The sequence below is a fragment of the Pelophylax lessonae genome (assembly GCF_965119305.1).
Source record: "Pelophylax lessonae genome assembly, chromosome: 5".
NCBI lineage: Eukaryota > Metazoa > Chordata > Amphibia > Anura > Ranidae > Pelophylax > Pelophylax lessonae.
The window spans coordinates 342,431,644-342,453,964 of NC_138772.1; the positions used below are offsets into that span (position 1 = coordinate 342,431,644).

The 22,321-nt window shown below is 41.3% G+C and overlaps 1 protein-coding gene across 1 annotated transcript; it reads left to right on the forward strand.

The window, feature by feature from the left end:
- Window positions 1–2,794: 2,794 nt before the first annotated feature.
- RBM24 (RNA binding motif protein 24) lies at window positions 2,795–20,536 on the forward strand. Its single transcript, XM_082259258.1, has 4 exons — window positions 2,795–3,007; window positions 10,778–10,901; window positions 12,688–12,742; window positions 18,561–20,536. The coding sequence occupies exons 1-4, from the start codon at window positions 2,840–2,842 to the stop codon at window positions 18,895–18,897; spliced, it is 684 nt and encodes a 227-aa protein (XP_082115384.1). The 5' UTR covers window positions 2,795–2,839; the 3' UTR covers window positions 18,898–20,536.
- The last annotated feature ends 1,785 nt before the right edge of the window (window positions 20,537–22,321 follow it).

Below are 22,321 nucleotides of genomic sequence, written 5' to 3' on the forward strand. Positions count from 1 at the left end.
CTGATTAGCATGTCCCGATCCAGACAGCACACAGATCCTCCAATTCTCACAGTCAGTAAGCTCAGCAGTGTCCCAGTCCAGACAACAAGTTCTTTCTCTCCCTCACTCAGCTACGGCATCCCCCTGAGTATCAGCAGCAGGGAGACAATGGAAAAACGTGTGGGCGGGCTCAGGCAGGAAGCAGACAGTGACGCCCAAGCACCGCCCCTATGACGTCCACTCACAGGAGGCATCCAATCACAGGACGGCAATTGGAGTGGGAGTGTTCGGGCGCATTGATCTGCGTCCCGAAGACACTCTAAAGAGCCGCCAATCAGCATACCAAAAACTGGCACATGATGGTAAAATCTCCACCCCTCTCCATAGCAGCAATGTGTCCGGCGCCCCGCTGCATTAAAGGTACACTTTTTTTTTTTTTTCTTAATGCTGATGCTACGGTGACTATCCGGAGGGGGGCGGCGCCCCTGACTGACTGTGAGAATTGGAGGATCTGTGTGCTGTCTGGATCGGGACATGCTAATCAGAGATCAATCATTGGCTGGCACCTGCTGATCGGCTTGTGCTATAACAAATCACAGCAAAGCGGGGGAGGCGGGCGCCCCAACACGGGAGCACCAATCACGTTTTAGATATGATCTAGCACAGAACAGCCACCCTGCAGCAGTATATCTGCATGGGGTGGTTGAATGAAAAGCCTTCATTCTGTTATCATACGAGAAACATTTTCGTGTTTGTCCCTTCGGATATTTTCACATGAACTGTCGTGATTGGCTCTCGAGAGAAGGGTACCAATGATCAGATCATCAGACAATCGCTCTGAAAGCAATAATTTTTGCCCGATTTTCTCATCATGTATACTACGCATTAAACACGGTTTCCATTGCTCCAACCAATTTGTCCCTTGGGATATTTTGGCATGAACTGTCATGATTGGCTCTTGAAAGCTGGGTACTAACGATCAGATCATCAGACGATTGCTCTGAAAGCAGTATTTTTCACCTTATTTTTTCACCATGTATACTAGGCATTAAACAGGGTTTCCGTTGTTCCAACCAATTTGTCCCTTCGGATATTTTGGCATGAACTGTCATGATTGGCTCTCTTTCGAGAGAGAAGGGTACTAATGATCAGATCATCGGACGATCGCTCCGAATGCGTTAATTTTTACCGGATTTTCTCATCATGTATACTAGGCATTAAACACAGTTTCCATTGCTCAAACCAATTTGTTCCTTCGGATATTTCTGCATGAACTGTCATGATTGGCTCTCGAAAGTTGGGTACTAACGATCAGATCATCAGACGATCACTCCGAAAGCGGTATTTTTCACCTGATTTTCTCATCATGTATACTAGGCATAAAACACGGTTTCCGTTGCTCCAACCAATTTGTCCCTTTGGATATTTTTGCATGAACTGGTGCGATTGGCTCTCGAAAGCTGGGTACGAACGATCAGATCATTGGACGATCACTCCAAAAGCGCTACTTTTGGCCTGATTTTGTCTTCATGTATACTAGGCAGTAAACACGGTTTCTGTTGCACCAACCAATTTATCCCTTTGGATATTTTCGCATGAACTGTTGTGATTGGCTCTCGGAAGCTGGGTACTAATGATCAGATCATTGGACAATTGCTCCGAAAGCAAAACTTTTCACCTGATTTTCTCATCATGTATACTAGGCATAAAACACGATTTCCGTTACTCAAACCAATTTGTCCCGATATTTTACCATTATCTGTCCTGATTGGCTCTCGAAATCTGGGTACTAACGATCAGATCATCGGACGAAAGCAGTACTTTTCACTTGATTTTCTCATCATGTGTACTAGACATTAAACACGGTTTCCGTTGCTTCAGCCAATTTTCCAGCAATGCCAACAGTGGTCCTACATGCTTCAATAAATCATCGATTTATTTTCCGATCGATCTCTATAATCAACAACACAATCAATTGAGAAGCCATAGACGTGAAAGTGGATTTTGTTTGATATTAAGAAAATGCAATATCAAATTATCGATCGCATCTGTTTTTATCATGCACTCTCATCATCTGATGGAAATATGATCACATTTAGGGAAAAAAAGCATCTTGGCGCTTGCGATCAACGCAAGGCAATCGATCATTTTTCTCACCCTGGGCAATCGACTGAGTTTGAAGGAATTTGATGGGAAAGGAGTTGATTGGATGAGAACAGAAGAGCCCCCCTCCAGGGGTATCAGCCTTGCTGCACACCCTGTCCTCTATCCTGGGGCTCCTTTCCCTATAGAGAACCCAGAAAGTTTAGGCTTGCTGGTGGCTGTGTACTTCCCTCTAGCGGGCCGTGTGCACACCATCACCGGCTCATTAGCATGTGCTGTGAGAAGTCTCCCTGGGAGGTGAGCGGCAGTGGGGCACACACGCTCTGCGGGTAACCAGATCCCTGCCCCCGGAGACAAAGGGGGGCCCGGCTCACGTCTCTCCAGCTGTTGCGAGCAGCTGCCCGCCTGGGGAAATATGCAGCAGGTGCAAGGGCAGCCAATGGGCGGCGGCGGGGCAACTGTACCCCGCCCCTCGCAAGGGAGGAGCCTCCCTCCCGGCCGGCCGCTCATAATGCCCAGGGAAGAGGGAACGGGCCAGTCAGTGTGCTGGTATTAGTTCGGCGTGAGAGGCTCGCAGTAAGCCGGGAGTGCGGGACACCCTGCGGAGCCCTCCGTACTACCTCATAGAACCCGCACAAAGGAAAGCGCCGCCCTGCTCCTCCTCAGCTGCCGGTGTATGAGCGTCCCCTGAGAAGGTGTGTGCTGAGAGAGAGAGAGAGAGAGAGACGGAGAGAGGGAGCCGGCCAGAGCCCCGAAGATGCACACCACCCAGAAGGACACCACCTACACCAAAATCTTCGTAGGGGGGCTGCCCTATCATACCACCGACTCCAGCCTCAGGAAGTACTTCGAGGTGTTCGGGGACATCGAGGAGGCGGTGGTCATCACCGACCGGCAGACCGGCAAATCCCGGGGATATGGCTTTGTAAGTTCCCTCACCGTCCTATACCCACCCTGCCTGCCCACCTGGCCCACATTCTGCATCGTACAATACCCACCCTGCCTGCCCACCTGGCCCACATTCTGCATCGTACAATACCCACCCTGCCTGCCCACCTGGCCCACATTCTGCATCGTACAATACCCACCCTGCCTGCCCACCTGGCCCACATTCTGCATCGTACAATACCCACCCTGCCTGCCCACCTGGCCCACATTCTGCATCGTACAATACCCACCCTGCCTACCCACTGCTCACCTGGCCCACATGCTACATCAACCACAATCACACCATCAATGGGTCAGCCTGGTACATGATTGGTGGAAGGAGTGCACCTACCTTCCTGCTCATCAATTTTATACTATTGATTGGGCTACCCAGGATCAAACCTAGATTCCTGCTTGTTATTGATTGGCATTACCAGGACCAGCAATAAACATACCTACCCAGTGATCAATTTTATGCTATTGATTGGGATTCACAGGATCAAACCTAGATTCCTGCTTACCAGGACCAGCAATACACATACCTTCCCAGTGATCAATTTTTATACTATTGATTGGGATTCACAGGATCAAACCTATTTTCCTGTGTGTGTTTATTGATTGGCATTACCAGGGCCAGCAATAAACATGCCTTCCCAGTGATCAATTTTATACTATTGATTGGGATTCACAGGATCAAACCTAGATTCCTGCTTGTTGTTGATTGCATTACCAGGACCAGCAATAAACATACCTTCCCAGTGATCAATTATATATTATTGATTGGGATTCACAGGATCAAACCTAGATTCCTGCTTGTTATTGATTGGCATTACCAGGACCAGCAATAAACATACCTACCCAGTGATCAATTTTATACTATTGATTGGGCTACCCAGGATCAAACCTAGATTCCTGCTTGTTATTGATTGGCATTACCAGGACCAGCAATAAACATGCCTCCCCAGTGATCAATTATATACTATTGATTGGGATTCACAGGATCAAACCTAGATTACTGCTTGTGTTATTGATTGGCATTACCAGGACCAGCAATAAACATGCCTTCCCAGTGATCAATTTTATACTATTGATTGGGATTCACAGGATCAAACCTAGATTCCTGCTTGTTGTTGATTGCATTACCAGGACCAGCAATAAACATACCTTCCCAGTGATCAATTATATATTATTGATTGGGATTCACAGGATCAAACCTAGATTCCTGCTTGTTATTGATTGGCATTACCAGGACCAGCAATAAACATACCTACCCAGTGATCAATTTTATACTATTGATTGGGCTACCCAGGATCAAACCTAGATTCCTGCTTGTTATTGATTGGCATTACCAGGACCAGCAATAAACATGCCTCCCCAGTGATCAATTATATACTATTGATTGGGATTCACAGGATCAAACCTAGATTACTGCTTGTGTTATTGATTGGCATTACCAGGGCCAGCAATAAACATGCCTTCCCAGTGATCAATTTTATACTGTTGATTGGGATTCACAGGATCAAACCTATATCCCTGCTTGTGTTATTGATTGGCATTTCAGGATCAGACATATTCCTGCTTGTGTTCTTGATTGGCATTACCAGGGCCAGAAATAAACATGCCTTCCTGCATCAATTTTATACTATTGATTAGGCTTCCCAGAATCCAATATCAATTCCTGCTTATGTTATTGATTGGGCTTCCCAGGGCCAGGAATAAATGTATCTTCCCAGTGAACAATTTTATGCAATTGATTGGCATTTGTAGGATCAAACCTATATTCCTGCTTGTGGTGTTAATTGGCATTCTCAGGGCCAGAAATGAACCTACCTTCCCAGTGATCAATTTTATACTATTGATTGGGATTCCCAGGATCAAACTTGTTATGGATTAGGCTTCCCAGGGCCAGGAATAAACCTGTCTTCCTAGTGATCAATTTTAGACTATTGATTGGGATTTGCAGGGTCAAACCTATATTCTTGCTTGTTATTGATTGGGATTCATAGGGCCAGGAATAAACCGGTCTTCCCAGTGATCAGTTTTATACTATTGATTTTGATTCCCAGGATCAAACCTAGATTCCTGCTTATATTTGGCATTCCCAGAGCCAGAAATAAACGTACCTTCCCAGTGATCATTTTATACTATTGATTGGGATTCCCAGGATCAAACCTCTTTTCCTGCTTATGTTCTTTTGGCATTCCCAGGGCCAGGAATACACTTATTCCCAGTGATGAATTTTATACTTTTAATTGGGATTCCAATAAACATTCCTTCCAAGTGATCAAATTTATACTGGCATGTTATTTTTTAGGGTAACGGGGGCCAGCAATACACATACCTTCCTGCTCATCAATTTTCTACCATTTATTGGGGTTCCCGTTATCGCTTGTATTGAAATTCCCAGGGCCAGGAATAATCCTACCCCAGTGATCAACCTTATACTATTTTGATTTTGATTCCCAGGATCAAACCTATATTCTTATGGTATTGATTGGGATTCCCAGGGCCAGGAATACACATACTTCCCAGTGACCAATTTTATATTCTTGATTGAGATTCCCAGAATCAAACCTATATTCCTGGTTATATTTTATATTCCCAGGATCAAACCGTATATTTCTGGTGATCAATTTATATCATTGATATTCCCAGGATCAGACCTATGTTCCCAGTTATTGATTAGGATTCCCAGGGCCAGGAATAAACAACTTCCTGGTGATTCGTTTTTATAGTACTGATTGGGATTTTCAGGATTAAATCTGTCTTTTGTAATCAATTTTATTATTGCTCATGATTACATTTTATATTCCTGATTATAATATGGATTGCAATTCCCAGGATTAAACATTTTTTTTTGTGATTGATCCTGGAAATTACAATCTTCTATATAATCAGAAATTATAAATGTAATCCTGAGAATTCCAATGACTAAAAAAAATTGATCACTATAAATATAGGTTAAAGCCTGAGAATACTACAGTCATAAAACTGATCACCCAAGAATGTAGGTCTAATCCTAGGAATTAAAATGAATAATAGAAAACTGATCACAGGAAGGCTTGTTTTTTTCTGGATCCTTGGTACCACAATCAATAATAGAAAACTGATCTCTAGAAAGGCTTGTTTGATCCTAGGAATCCCAAACCTTCCTTCCTAGTGATCAGTTTTCTATTATTGATTAGGATTCCAAGGATCAGGATTAAACATGCCTTCCTAGTGATCAGTTTTCTATTATTGATTAGGATTCCAAGGATCAGGATTAAACATGCCTTCCTAGTGATCAGTTTTCTATTATTGATTAGGATTCCAAGGATCAGGATTAAACATGCCTTCCTAGTGATCAGTTTTCTATTATTGATTAGGATTCCAAGGATCAGGATTAAACATGCCTTCCTAGTGATCAGTTTTCTATTATTGATTAGGATTCCAAGGATCAGGATTAAACATGCCTTCCTAGTGATCAGTTTTCTATTATTGATTAGGATTCCAAGGATCAGGATTAAACATGCCTTCCTGGTGATCAGTTTTCTATTAGTTTGAATTCCCAGGATTTAACCTACGTTCTTGGCGATCGGTATTACATTTTTGGCAGCTGTTGAATTGCAGTTCTTTGCCTATCTTCTGGTGAGTCATTTCTCATTGGCTGGGCCCACGCAGTGCAATTGTACTTCTGCAGTCGCCTTCTGATCGATCGATGCATAAGGGAGCACCTGAGTCTAGTGTGTAGGAGCAGTTCATTGCTAATCGCACAACGCTCTGGATTTATAATGTGCGGCAATCGCTAACTGTTAATCAATGGTAATATTTTTTTACTTTCAGAGTTTTAGATAAAAAAGAATTGGGGAAAATCCCAATAGTTAAAGGATCATTAAGGGGGGAATAATAACATAAACCACTCAGATTTACATACATCAGCATCAATGACAATTTTTAGTAGCATGGTGACAGAACAAAATGTGCCCAACTAGACACTATACAGTCAGATTAGATTTACCAAAACTGTGGTAGGACAGACCTAAACAACCCATTCAGTCTATATCCAGTCAGGCAGGCTCTTGTGTACTACATAGTTGCTGGTTCCTGGCACAGGTGTCAAACTGGCGGCCCTCCAGCTGTTGCGGAACTACAAGTCCCATGAGGCTTTGCAGTTACAAGTATGACGCAGAGGCATGATGGGACTTTTAGTTCTGCAACAGCTGGTGGGCCAGTTTGACACCCAACATTTAAGGAGATTGTGCACTCAGCTTGTAAAGTGTGTGTGGTCACCTTACGCTGGCCATACATTAAACCATTTCCCTTAGATTTACCTTCAGCTATGTAGTGCAAAGGCCTGCCTGATTGGACACAAAATAAAAAGCCGTATTGGATGGCTTTTGGTAAATTGAAAGGAAAATTGTATAATGTATAGGCTGATTATGCACAGGTGGTTTTCTTGCAGCAACAACCCTCCTGATTTCTAGTGATTTGTCCCCTAAAACTTTTTTTCATTATGGTAATGGTGGTAAGCCTTGGTTGCTCAGCGATCGAGATCCATCAGCAGTTTGGCCCAGCAGGAAAATCTCTAGAGAAAAGACTTGATTCTTTTCTCTGCATTGTTTCAGCAGTGTTTATGCATGGCTACAAATTTCTGAAGGAGAGCGATTTTTGTATCCTAGTGCTGTAGCAACTTGCCAGGGTCTCTAGCCATTAAATCGCAGGCTTTGGCGATTTGTAGCAGCGTTTAATCTCCATAAAAACATTGTCCGTATCCTCAGCCATATTCAGCAGATCATTCCCTACTGTCAGCTTTCAATGCTGTGTGATTGCTTTGAACTTGATAGAACTACAATCATAAGTTTGATTCTGTCTCCTGTGGAATTCGTATGAAGTCTGGCTGCAAGGGTTAAATCATGCGGTCTCCTATTATCAGCTGCTGTGGTGTTCCTGTAGTTGCATGGACACCAGGGTCATGTGATGGCTTTCAGATCTTTGATGTGAAATCAGGTAGGGCTGCAGAGCGGTTAAAGCAGGTGGAAGAGTCTTGTGAACAGCCCCAGGTCAAACAAACTAATTGTGGATATGGAAAGTAGCCCAGACTTCGTCCCCACCCACTTCACCTACAACCAACAATGGCAGGGAAACACCTGCAGAAAAGCCTATGTCCTCCAGCATTGGAAGGAGGATTCTGCTCCAATAACGAGTTCATTATCTCACTATAGGCAGGTACTATTGCCTCTTCATAATAGTTGAGCCAGCTGTGACTGACACCAGGATAGTTTTAATATGCTCTGTAGCATCATAGTGTCTCCTTTTTCCTGAGAAACCAATAACCGTTTGGCAGTTTCTAAACCAGGTTTGTTGTCCGATCATAAAATCTGATTGAAAGTTCCAAAAAAGATCATTTGCTGTACCATGCACTTAACGATCGGAGTAATCGATCTACTTTCCTATGATTAGATTTCCATCCATACCATCAGAATCCTTTCTGAGAAATTGGACACCATAAGTGAAATTCTTTACCACTTCTGTACCAGAAGGATTTGCCCCCTTAACGACCAGGCCATTTTTTGCGGCTCGGCACTGCTACTTTTAACAATGCGTGGTCGTGCGACGCTGTACTCCCTCCCCCCCACACACAATTACAGCTTGCTTTTGGTGGTATTTGATCACTTGTTTTTTTTTTTCTGTTTTGCTCTATAAATAAAAAGTGACAATTCTGGAATAAAAACATTTTTCACTTTCTGCTATATAATCCCCCAGAAAAAATTTTTTCACCCTTTTATGCCAATTTGTATTCTGCTACATATTTCTGGTTAAAAATCGCAATAAGCGTATTTAATTAGTTTTTCGCAAAAGTTATCACGTCTGTAAACTAGGGGAAAGATTTGTCATTTTTATTTCCTTGGTAGTAATGGCAGCAATCTGCGATTTTTTTTTTTTTTTTTTTTTTTTTTTTTTTTCCCTCTCCAGGACTGAGTCATTGCGGCGCACAGATCGGACCCCTAAGGCCCTTTTCAGACTCATCGCCCGACGGAGTCCGTTCTGCTTAGCGGGGGATCGATCCCCCGCTGAGTAGGCGGGATGACCGCTCCGTCTCTGCTCTGTGTGCAGAGACGGAGCTGTAAGATCCCTGCTGTCCTCTATGGGGAGATCGGCCCGCCTGTCCTCATCCGATCCTCCAGACGGATGGAAAATAGGGTTTCCATTTGCCGGATTTCACGGGACAGGATCGGATAGCAGCGGGTGTCAGCGAAAATGTCTCCGCTGATGCCCGCTGCCCCATAGGGATGCACGGAGCATCCAATCAGGTCCGCCAGAAAAACGGACAGGCAGATCGATCGAATCGCCTGTGTGAAAGGGGCCTAACTGACACTTTTGGGGGGACCAGTGACATTACTTCAGTAATCGGTGCTAAAAATATGCACGGTTACTGTAGGGAAGGAGTTAACCCAGTGGTGATCAAAGGGTTAAGTGTGAGCCTAGGGCGGTGTTTTCTAACTGTATGGGGTAGGGACTTGTGAAATGAACACGAGACCTGTAAACCTATATAGGAAGATCATAAGTGCTCTGTGATCATTTCAGAGAGAACAGTCCGCTGTGTTTACAAAAGCTGATCGTCATTCTCTCTCAGCGGGGAGCGATCGGGGGTCCAATGGATCGGCATCCCCGCTGCCTAGTGGGGGCGGGTGCGTGCTCGCATGAACAGCTGTACAGGTACGGCGATTTGCGCAGCAGAGCCATTCTGCCGCAGTATATATGCGGCGGGCGATCAGCAAGCAGGTAAAACTGAAGCAGCTGTGCATAGTAACCAATCGGCTTTTAGCTTTCATTTTCATTCCTGATTTACACCTATACGATGCGGGAACTAGCGTGATTCCTGTGTGGGTTCTCGTATTGCACAGACATCGCATGAGATCTGCACTGCAATGCAGTGCAAGTCACATGTTATGTCCGTGTTTGCACCAGTGTGAACCCAGCCTCAAAGATTACCTGAACAATCTAAAGACTAAAGCTGATTGGTTGCCAGGAGCAGCTGCTCCAGGCTTGATAAATTCCCCCTATTTTTTTCCATAACTCAAAAATTTGACTATTTTCCAATTCAGTGAGGAATTGGTCAGATTGTGTATGCCATTATAAGAACCCTTATCCAGGGAGCACACTACATGTTCAGTTTCTTTTCTGGCTTTTCTTTGGTATTACTGTAATTTGTCATAGAGCAGCTCAGGGTGTTAAATACTATCTTCCACATTCCCTTTTCCTAATTGTTTTGTGTCTAAGCCTACTGTTAGTGCTAATGTACAATAAACTGTAGATATAGAAATGATTGGCAGAGGTTCCCTGAGACTGGAGGTATTTTAAGGGTTCCTCCATTTTTAAAAAGACTGGAAAATGTTGTTCTAACGTCACAATCCCACCAAGAGCCTTCTGGTGAAAATGCAAACCCGAGCTGTTTATACAAGTCATATGGTTGTCATGTTTCTGCTGTCTCTTGATAAAAAGCCTGTAGATAACATGTGAAAAAAAAAAAATCAGCTGAAGTGAAACTGCAAGTGTACTTGAAAGGCCGCTTTCCTTGTATGAATAATATTTGGCAAAGTCATTCTTTGAGTTACATCCATAATAAGCATTCAAGCTCCATAAAGCTTAAGATAATATAAGCAGTTTATTATGCCAAGTTCCTGCAAATGCTAATTACTATCTTTATATGGATGTGGGAGAAATCTACCATTTTAGATATGTTTTTATTTTTTTTCTTGTGTTGTAACGTAGATTTTAATGTTTATAGGTTACAATGGCTGACAGAGCTGCTGCAGAAAGGGCATGTAAAGATCCAAATCCAATAATTGATGGGAGGAAAGCTAATGTGAACCTTGCTTACCTAGGAGCCAAGCCCCGCATAATGCAGCCAGGTATGGAGATTATTTGTGTGCATTTGTTAAACTGGCCACTCAGGTTACAATATGATTGTGTAATGTTTAGTTTTACCTACTATGTGGTATAAAGCAGGGCAGGACTAATACCAGTGGCCAATACTCCCTAAAAAGGTACAGGTGGCGTCCAACCTGAGGTTTTCTCCAGTTGTCAATGGAGCTGGCTCCTGGATTGGACAGTATCCCTCCTGAATTCCATTTTAATTTGTCTGCTGATGGTGTAAGGGCCCATATGATTGGATATACACTGATCAGCCATAACTTTGACAACCCACCTTCTATTGAGTAGGTCCCCTTTTGTTAAACAGCTGTGACCTGTTGGGGTATGGACTCCACAAGACCTCTGAAGGTATCTGGCACTAACCTGTCAGTAGTGGATCCTTTAAAGTGGAGTTCCACCCAAAAGTGGAACTTCGGCTCATCTGCTTCCTCCCCAACTCTGAAGCCTTTCAGGGGTAGGGGGGAAACGGGCACCTATTACTGACAGAAGTTCGGCCCCCTCCTTCCCCCTGCTGCCGAACCAATTAGAATGCACAGCGCGCTTCGTGCTTGCGCAGTAGGGAACCGGCTGTGAAGCTGAGAGGCTTCACTGCTGGTCTCCCTTGGAAATAAAGGCAGCCGATAATCGGCTGGGGTGCTGACGTTGCAGACTCCCTGGACAGGTAAGTGTCTATATATTAAGTCAGTGGCTACAGTATTTGTAGCTGCTTACTTTTAATGTATTTTTTCTCCAGCTGGAACGTTGCTTTAAGTCCTGTAAACTCCGAGATGGGGCTTCCATGGATTGGTCTTGTTTTTCCAGTACATCCCACAGATGCTCGATGCATTGGAATCTGAAGGCAAAGGCAACACCTCAAACTTCATTGTGCTTTTCAAACCATTCTTCAGCCATTTTTGCAGTGTAGCAGGATGCATTATCCAGCTAAAAGAGGCCACTGCCATCAAGGAATAGTTTCCATGAAGGGGTGTACTTAGTCAGCAAATGTTTTTAGATGTCTCTAACGAGCAGGGCCCTCTGATTCCTTTTGTTCCAAATTGTAGTGTAACTGTAATGTCTGCCCTCATTTTGTTAAGCGCTGCGAAAACTGTTGGCGCTTTATAAATCCTGTATAATAATATGTGTCAAAGTAACATAGATGTGAATGGCAGAACCCAAGAACGTTGCCAAAGGCATCATGCTACCCCGCTTTACTTTTTCAGCAAATTGAGCTATAGTAGCTCTTCTATTGGATTGGACTAAATGAGCCAGCCTTTGCTCCTCATGTGCATCAATGAGTTTTCAGCCCATTACCCTATTGCCAGTCTGCCGGTCTTCTCTCCTTGGACTGGTCCTGACCATTGCAGACTGGGAACATCCCTTGTCAAAGTTGCTCAGATACTTGGGCTTGCTAATATTTTTTTCCAGCTATTAACGCATCAACTTAAGGGGCAACCTGTTAATTTGCTGCCTGATATACAGTATTTCAACCACTTTCAGATGCCACTGTAGCAAGATGATCAATGCCATTCACTTTTCCTGTCGGTAGTGATAGCTATGACTGATCGGTGTAAGTTACATTTTTGAAATAGTCAATGAAGCCTTACTACTATGGAGTAGTTGGTAAACTAAGGATTACTCTTAACAAAAAAAAAAATACTATGGGATTGTACAATCAATTTGCATGCTATTTGTGGCTATCTTACTATTTAGAAATGTCAAGTCTCTAGTTAGGCTACATGTGTGGTACATATAATGCCCGTAATCTTGTATGTATTATTTCTCTAGGTTTTGCATTTGGGGTTCAGCAAATTCACCCAGCACTTATACAGAGGCCTTTTGGGTAAGTCATTAGCGTGTGGGTTTTTTTTTTTTTTTTTTTTTTATTGCCACCAAATACTTAAGCATGAAAAAACACAAGATGATGACACTGCCTATGACGTTTGTCTAAATAAAATGGCTTTGTAGGTAATATTCTGGATCTGCCCCTCTTGACAGCAAAATGCCAGTGCCATCTGCAGACTGCCAGAACGCGTGCTGCAACTTTGCTTTTTACTCAAAACCTTACTACTAACTTCTACAATGTAACCAATAATATAATTTTTTGTGTATACAATGCCCTCTCTGTGGGTAAAGTCACTACGGTTGTTCCCAGTCATTTTTAGTAAGTCATGGGGTCTTTTCCCTGTATAAGGACACCTATTGGACCCCTGTGCACACCAGTCATTTCCAGTGTCACTCAATGTTATCTATTTCTTTCTAATCTGACAGGGGTCGTTTACAGTTAAGATAACTGATGACAAGCATTTGATGATAAGAAATGGAATAGTTCTGTTTGGAATTAAACTGTGTTACCAGTAGACTCAGAAAACAAGCTAAATGGTGATTAAAGATGCATGTATGTTGGTTGGTTGGTTTTTATTTTCTTTTAAAGTGTACATTTTATAGCTCCTGGTTTTGTGTGCCTTTTTTTAATGATGGCAATGAAGTGGTTTTCACAGCTAAACTGTGTGTCCTTTTTTTTATTTTTCTTCCAGCCCTAGTGAATACTGTGTTTTTTGGGGGGGTTGGGAGGGAGCCTTGATTTGTGTTTTGTTGAGGAGTGTTGGTTTTGCTATGAGTAGCCAAGGGCCCCTTTTTGGCTCCTGCTTCAGTTGCAGCTTGTGACTTTATTTTTTTAACCATATTGTAGTGATTTGATAAATTTCTTGGTGTGACATTTTACTTTTGAACTATTCAGCTTGCATGCAACACTTTATTTTTGTTTGGTTCTTTTATTAACCCATGTGTTCATTGGGCTTTCTAAAATTTTTGTTTTTTCATGTCGGTCAGCAATATCTTAGTGTATCAACATCCTTGCAAATTTGCAGATCTTTGAAGGAACAAATTGCGTGAATGTGTTTTATTAATGACATATGGCACAGTGACTACTTTTAGGCCACTTTCACACTTGTGCGACCTGAAAGTTGTGCTACTTTGACTGGACTTGAAGCAATGCCTGTGTAATCTTGAGGTCTATGGACCTCAAGTCACATTAGTCGGACCCAAGTAGTGCAGGGACTACTGTGAAGTCGCACAGAAATGAATGGTACTCATTGGAAATCCTGAGGTGCGACTTTGCAGTCCCATGTCGCAGGACAAGTTTCACTAGTGTGAAAGGGGCCATAAAATTGGCAAGAATTCTGAAATTTCCCAGAATTTTTTTTTATATTTTTTTTTTCTCCAGATAACTTTTTAAATCTAAATAAATTGCAGTATTGCCTGCACTAAACTCTTTTCATAAAAAAAAAAAAATGTTATGCATAGGTTATCCCTGGTTTCAGTATTGGGAGTTTGGCTGAGTTTACTAACTTCCTCATAAAGCACACATAAGTTGGCTTTGTTTTAATAACTTATTGTATGGCACTGGACCGGTGCTTCAATTCAGATGAGCTCTGCTTTGATTTGTAATACCACCCTACTCTTTAGTTATGGTTGGTAGAAGTGACAATCAAGTATTTTTATTCTGGACAGTGATTGTTTATCTAGGTTACATGCTTGACTTCCATGGCCACTCAGGCTTTGGCCATATAAAGACATTTTACACTCTTAGCCCCTTCTCATATGGCAGTTCAAAAATAGCCCAAATGCAGCTTACCCTGTCAATCAGAGTGGAGCAGGAGTTGGGCAAGTGTATTTAAAGGATCACAGAGTATATAGTTTATAATTCAGGCAAGGGAATGACGTCTCATGGGTTTTCAATACTAAGTGTTTGACATTTAAGTATACACAAGTTAAATGTATAGCATTATGTAGCCTTCTGGCTTGTTTGCCCTGAGTTAACTCTGTTAATCCTGCAAGCTATAGGGAGTTGTATACATACAAAGAGTTTTCATGTAACTTAGTGGCATTTTATAAAGGTATAGGAATATACTGTTTCTGACTGGCTTTTTTTCCACCAACAATAAACTTCCTTAAAGCTCACTTGGGCTTCTTCAGATAGTTATTGCACTTTGAACACTCTCATTCCACTAACGTACTGGCCAGTTACGTCTGATTAATAAAAGGTGAACTCTGCAGCTAACTGCACTTTGTGAGTTGCTATTTGCTTTTGATGTATGAAAACACAAGTCCTTTTGTTCCTTGGCTTCAGCCAATACTGAGAACGGTGCCTATACTTTTTGAACTTTAACGTTTAGCTAAAGTCCTGGGCAACAACTGTTTTTTAGTTTGGTTTACCATACAATGTGTTCGAAAATATAGGCATCATGGGTTTTCAGATGACGGCTCATCCCTGACCACACACCCTCACTACAGAATTCTAATGACAGCTGACCTCCGTAATGTTCATCAGAAGCCCCACATGTAGCAATAAACCCATTCATATATTGCCTACCTGTCTGTTTTCAAATGTCTGATCTGAGAATACCTGCTTGCATTGCTGTGGTTTCCAGTGAAAAATACAATATACCTCAATTCTGCACTAACGTCAAATCGATTTGTATCCACTGATTCCATAAGTATGCGTTTGTATGTTGATTTTCAATTCGATCTACATAAAAATAAGTAGATTACACCACTAGCTATAGCATTATTGTAGCAAAAAAAGAATGGTTTTGTGCATATTGTGGTCTGGAAGTTGGCATCCAGGGGTGCATATCAGTCCTGAATACCTGTGGACAGGGTCACACGGTCTTCAATTTTTATAGGCATCCTGATTGGAAACACCTGGCCATACCCGCTACAGAAATATGATGATCTCGGTGGTGTGGGCCCCTAACTTAGTCGCAAGTATGATCCCTTATAGAGCACACTTTTTTTATTTTATTTTTTATTTTTTTTTCTTCTTTCATGCATTTTGTGCATGATGGTAAACCTTCTGTGTTTGGCAGTTCCCTTAGCACCCCCCCCCTTTATAATTACCTGAGTTTCCTCTCGAGCCAGCGATGTGCACAAGAGCATTGGCTGAGATAGCAGTGGGAGCAATCGGCTCCTGCTGCAGTGAATCACAGCCAGAACCAATGAGAGAGGGGGGCCGAGCCGCAGCTCTGTGTCTGAATAAACACGCAGAGCCGCTGCTCGGAGCGCACTTGCTTTAGTGCCCCCATTGCAAGCTTCTTGCTCTGGGGGAACTTGATGGGGGGGGGGTGCAGGAGCACCAGCAGGGGATGGAAGGAGGAGGATCGGGGCTGCTCTGTGCAAAAACACTGCACAGAGCAGTTAAGTATATCATGGTGTGGTTGTGTGTTTTTTGTAAACACTTTAAGTTGATATCAAGATTGTGGCCCATACCCATGCACATGGATAAAAAAACAAAGGTCAGTTCACAAATCCACTGTGGGTTCCCGCATTGCACCCAACTGGCAGGCAGCTTACACTGCCATATGGGAGCTGCTGGGAGTGTCCATATAAAGTGAATTACACCCCCAGATTAGTTCGCACATCGCAGTGCGAACTGTCAATTCACACCCATGCAATCAGAATCTGATGCAGACCAAAAACGGGTCCTGCAATGCTTTGAGCCGAATCCGATGCAAATTCAGCCATACAATATGTGACTGAATTCACATTGCAAATACGTCACATGTGATTCGCATATCAGTGCGGTGCAAATTGCATGTGATGTCTGCCATTGCACCTTGTGAATCTGCACTAAAGTTGACAATATACAGAATATTTTATTTATTTTTTCACCTTGGTGAAAGCCTGTGAAAGAAATTGGAACTAAACGAATTCCTCCATCCATCTAAACAGCACAGATGGATGAACTCTTCCTGCCAGGCTGTTGTATTTAGACAGCCGCAGGAGCTGGCTGCCAGAACTCCCAAAATGTCTGTCTCTGCCTTGAGCTTCTTCTGACTAAAGCTGATTGATTAATCAACTTTGTCAAATTAAGCCACAAGCAGCACCATATTCTCGAACCACTTAGAATACAAATTATGTGGATTCGTTTTACTTGCATGCACCCTGATAATTGGTAGTATTTTACGCATCCCATGCCCTACAAAACCCAAAGCAATTCAGATCGTTGAGCACAATAGAACCTGCAATTCCTAATTGAACCTTCAAAAAAATGGCTGGCCTGAAGTTTTAGTGCAATTCTGAAAGGGTGGTTGAAGAAAAAAAGTTCAGCTGGCCACAAGCAGTATTTGGGTCCCCCCCCCCCCCCCCCCCCTCTTAGAATATACTAAATTGCCCCAGAATAGATAAACTGATGCAGAATTGGAGGCAATGGGCTTTTCCTTTTTTTTTCGGAGGGGAAAGAACATAAATCTAGTTAAAACTTCTGTAAAGACAAAAGCTATTATATTTTAAAATGTATTACCTTGCTGTTGAGACTTCCTAATGAGTTGACTCTGATGCAACCTAATGTTCCAGTCTTCCAGACATGCTAGTTTACAGGGAGAGTGTTAAATGAAAACTGGTCAACAATTATCTGGTTTTGTGCTTTTCCGTATCCTGTTAACACCTGAGCGTTTTTCAGCTCGTAAAATGCTCATCTCTGAAGTCTCAAACCGCCCAACAAGCAAAATCCCATTCATTTCAGTGGTCTCTGTTCACATCTGAGCGTTTTGTTGCTTGAGGCTCAGAAGTACACGAGCTTCTTTTTTGGCAGATTACAGGCATTTTTGTTAGACGTCAATGTCTGCCTGCAAAACGCCCAAAAAATGCCTGAAAACAATATGCTTAACTGTGAATGGAGCCTTAAGGAGTGATGTTTAGTGACACTTTTTGAGAACTTAGAAACCCTAAATTTGTGCAGTGCACAATTAAATTCCACCGTGGCTCCCTGGGGTGTGTGTTTTGTTGGCCTGCATATATTCTTGAAGCCAGTATATATATATCATTTATGTTCTATGCATTAAACTACATGGGTGTTTTTGTCTAACCCTAGGTTTCTATAGTTACCCTCACAAATACTCCTATTACTTATTTGTCTGAGAAGTAGACCAGCTGAATCGAAACTGGATGTTTAGTTGACGGGTATTTAATTCGACCTTTTACATCTTTGTAACAGTGTGCACACATACTTGAAACCTTATGCTATGGAGTGTGGCATAGCATCTGAAAAGCTTCAACACTACAGCATCATAAATGTTTTCTGCACCGTTTTGAATGTGTGACTCTGCTGTGTCTTCCACCACTTTAAGTTTTTTTTTTCGCCTGCAATTTTTTTATTTTCATTTTTTTTTTTTTTTTTTTTTATTTAAGGGTGACTAAGGTTGCAGAGATTAATGTGTGCTGAGTCTGCGGAGTATTTCTGGTAGGGTTGCCACGATAAATAGCTAGATGTGAAGAAATATTGACAACACTTAAAACTTCCACCTTTTTGGAAATATCTACTAATTAACTATCACAAAAACTACTTGGAGGCGCAGTTGGTCTAATTTTGTTAAACATCTAAATCCACAATGGTTTCTATATCATAAAAAAAATAAATAAAATATAAGCCCAGATGCTTTTTTATTTTTTTTGACACCCTGAAAGTAAGCATTTTTCATCTGTTTTCAGTTGTAGAAATTGTAAATCATTCTATTGTGGCAACCCTATGCACATAATAACAACTAAATTTGATTTTGGGTAATTGATGAACACATGGTGATTTTTATTTTATTTTTTTTTTTTTTTACCCTTGCATTTTGTTTTACTAAAGTGTCCTTTTTGTCTCTTTGCTCCCACAGGATTCCTGCACATTACGTGTACCCGCATGCTTTTGTGCAACCAGGAGTGGTAATTCCTCATGTGCAACCCACAGCTGCCACATCTACAAGTCCATACATTGACTACACAGGAGCTGCCTATGCCCAGTATTCTGCTGCTGCCGCCGCCGCTGCTGCTGCCTATGATCAATACCCCTACGCTGCTTCTCCAGCTGCCACAGGATACATGACCACCGCAGGCTATGGCTATGCAGTTCAGCAGCCACTTACCGCTGCAGCTCCAGGAACTGCTGCAGCAGCTGCTGCCGCCTTTGGCCAATACCAGCCACAACAGCTGCAAGCTGACCGAATGCAGTAGCACTTAGTATTTTGAAGAAGTTCTCAACAACTATTTTATTTCTTTTTGTTTTCAGCCTTCCAGTTTCTATAGATGAGACCATATCAAACTTTTGGCTCTATGGCTTTAAGGAGAAAGGAACTTCTTTTGGAGAGAAAAATAACAGTATTCCAGCTTCTGTATGTAGTATGCATCCAGCTTACTTTTAGGAGGTGTGTTTCAGGCATTAAGGAACTCCTGTGGGTTTTTTCCTGAAAAGATGTCAGAATTTATAAACTATACAGAATCTATTTTTACATCAGGAAAAAAACTGCCTTTTATTAATCTGAGAAAAAAAAATATATTTTTTTCCTCCTTTTACAAATGTTTGAACCAGGGAAATATCAATCAGCAATATGTAGCCTGTACAAAGCACAAAAATGCACGCAACTCACACTGACCAACTGAAATGTGTAGGTGAGAAACGTGCAGTTAGCATCAATGCGTTGGAGGCACATGGCCAACTGGTCACATGACGATGGATAGGCACCAAAGCTATTTTCTCATCTTTCCTCTATATAAGTGGAACTATGGAACAAGTGATGTGGAATGAACGGGTGCAACAGCTGTACAGACAATCAATCACAGACCGTTCTGGAGAGAACACATCACTTGTGCGTATTTGATGAGCTTGTCACATTCTAATCCCTCTCCCCATCCTGTTTCGCTTTTGGGAAACTTTAACTGCTGGTGTCAGCTATTCTGATTCTGAAATGGGATCAGCCCCTTACTACCACAGTCTTCTATTTATTACACCTATTCATAGCTTGTGAACGACAAACAGGAAGATACTTGCAGAGGTGTTAACCCTTTTTAAGAACTGCATTTTTTTTTTTTTTTTTAAAGAAAGAAAAGGGGTCCCCATGTTTCTGAGTTGTAGGTGATATATTTTTTTGCCTCTGTTCAAAGTATTTAAACAAATAAAAGTATTTATAAGTTGGGTACAACTTTTCAGTTGCAGTTCTTAAAGGGTTAAATGAAAACACAAATGGATTGTACTGTGCCTTACTTGTAATGTTTATTGAAAGAAAGGTATTTATTTATTTTGATAGTTTTACTATGGTGCGCACTAAAGAAGGGAACTTTAGATGCGTTTAAAGACCTTATGTATTCATCTCATGGTATAAATTATTTAAGTAAGTTTAGATGTAGTAAATATTAATCTATTCAACTGAAAGTTGACTTGGATTTATTTAAATTCTGAATGTGCACTGTGTAATAATATACCTACCATAACACTTTAGGATTTTACATGACCTAAGTAGATATTTTTTTTTCCCATTCATTCAATGAAGACCTCTTTAAGCAGTATATTATACATTTCATTTGTATGTAGGATATTGTCTATCAATTTTTTTTCTTTAATAGAAAAGTGCTGCTTTATACAGTGACTTGTAAAACTGCAATACTTGGCAATTTTTATTCTTGACTTAAACATGAATATTTTACACTGTAATGGGTTTTTATACTTGAACTATTTCATACAAGGGAAGAAGACAGCATTTTATGGACATTTGTCTAAATGTCACTGGATTTCTTTTTAAGTATTCAGAATACTAGCCAGTGTTATGTAACTGTAGACAAGAATCTCCATGCATATTATTTATTCATTATGTTGCTTTATAACAGTTAAGATCTATTAATTTCACTTGTATTAAATACAATAAAAATATCTTTTTGTTGCATTGTAGTTTGTTGAGTAGTGTGTATGCATTCATATAGGTTTACAGATTCATACACACTGATTTTAGAAGCCTATTTGATATAGAAGCCTATTTGATAAAGAAACCGGCTGATATAGTCACCCATAACGCTGAGGTTCATTTATGAAAGGCAAATTGACTGTTCACTTTTGCAAGTGCAGTTGTACTCTACAAGGGTGTTTTCACCATCCAATCATGTGCAAGCAAACATGCCATATGTTTGTTTTCTTGCAGCTGATTGGGTATTCCTTGCAAAGTGACGTTTCACCACATTTACTAAGCTCTGGTGAAACATTCTTTGCAGATTGCAATTTCACTTTGCAAAATGAACAGTGTATGAAGTAAATCAATTCCACTGAGTGGAGATTCATTTGATTGCAGATTCTGTTCAGTAATACAATCATGTGAAAGAAGTATGGTGTGGGGGTATTATTATTATTTATTATTATTATTTTATATAAAAAAAAAATGTCAGAGTGGTGATTAATGATTCATATCCGGAAGGGTCGACTGTTATTAGCGGTGTACTCCAGGATTCTGTTTTGGGACCCTTACCTTTTTTTTAATCTATACATGATGTAGAGTTTGGGATTAAAAATACAATTTCGGTGTTTGCTGGTGACGCCAAACTGTGGAATTACATCCTTACAGGATGTCCCCAATTTACAATTTGACCTCAATGCACTAAAAACATGCATGAATCTTGCGTACAAGGGAGAGAACAGCTGGGGTCAATGGTGGTAGATCGTAATAGCATGCAATGCCAAGCTGCAGTTTCTAAAGCTAGCTATAGCATACAGTGCTGATCAGTGTATTTGAACATCTCCTTTCTGTCAGGATACAATAACAATGGGAGGATTACTTTATCCACCTCAAAGGTTGAAGGGAGAATCTGGTCGTGTTTTTTTTTTTTTTTTTTTTTTTTTTTTTTTTTTTTCCAACCCACTGGTTGAGCAAATAAAACAGATTTATCTATGGCCAGGCTTAGTGTTATACCTGGAAATATTCACCTAGTGTGAGCACAGTTAGTTTAGTCCCAGGGATTACTTTGTGTACTGAATTCTGGCCTTTCTGCAAACAGGTCATGTTGAGAATCTAGCTCTTGGCACACTGAAAGGGCAGGTTTTGGCCTTATCCATCCTTTATCAAAGATCCTTTGCAATCCCTTGAACCTATATTTAAGGTGTTTCCCATTTGAGGCCCTCTTTGCAGCACCCCCATGCTTTCCTGGAACTTTCATTTGGTTCACTCTGTCTTGCAGAAACCACCCTATGAACCAATCGGGGATATTCCCTTAGAGATTCTTGCCTGCAAAGTAGCCTTTTTAGTGGCTATAACCTCTATCAGACATGTTTATGAACTGGCAGCCTTTCCTGTAACAAAACCTCTTTTCATACTCCACAACAAAATTGTAATATGCCCAAGACAATCCTTTCCTCCAAAGGTGGTGTTAGCGTTTCCTCTCAATGATTATATTGTTTGTTTTTTGCCCTCCTTGTGCCTTGTTCCAAAGCATCCAAAGGAAGTTTCTGTACATTGCTTGGATGTAGTCCGAGCCAATAGTGTACCTAAAAGCTATTATTTCCATGAGACTAATTACCTATGCATAATTTGTCTGGGACCTCTAAAGGGACATTCTGCTTGAAATCCATTTCACAATGGATAAGGAATTTGATATGCTTAAAAAAAAAAAAAAAAAAAAA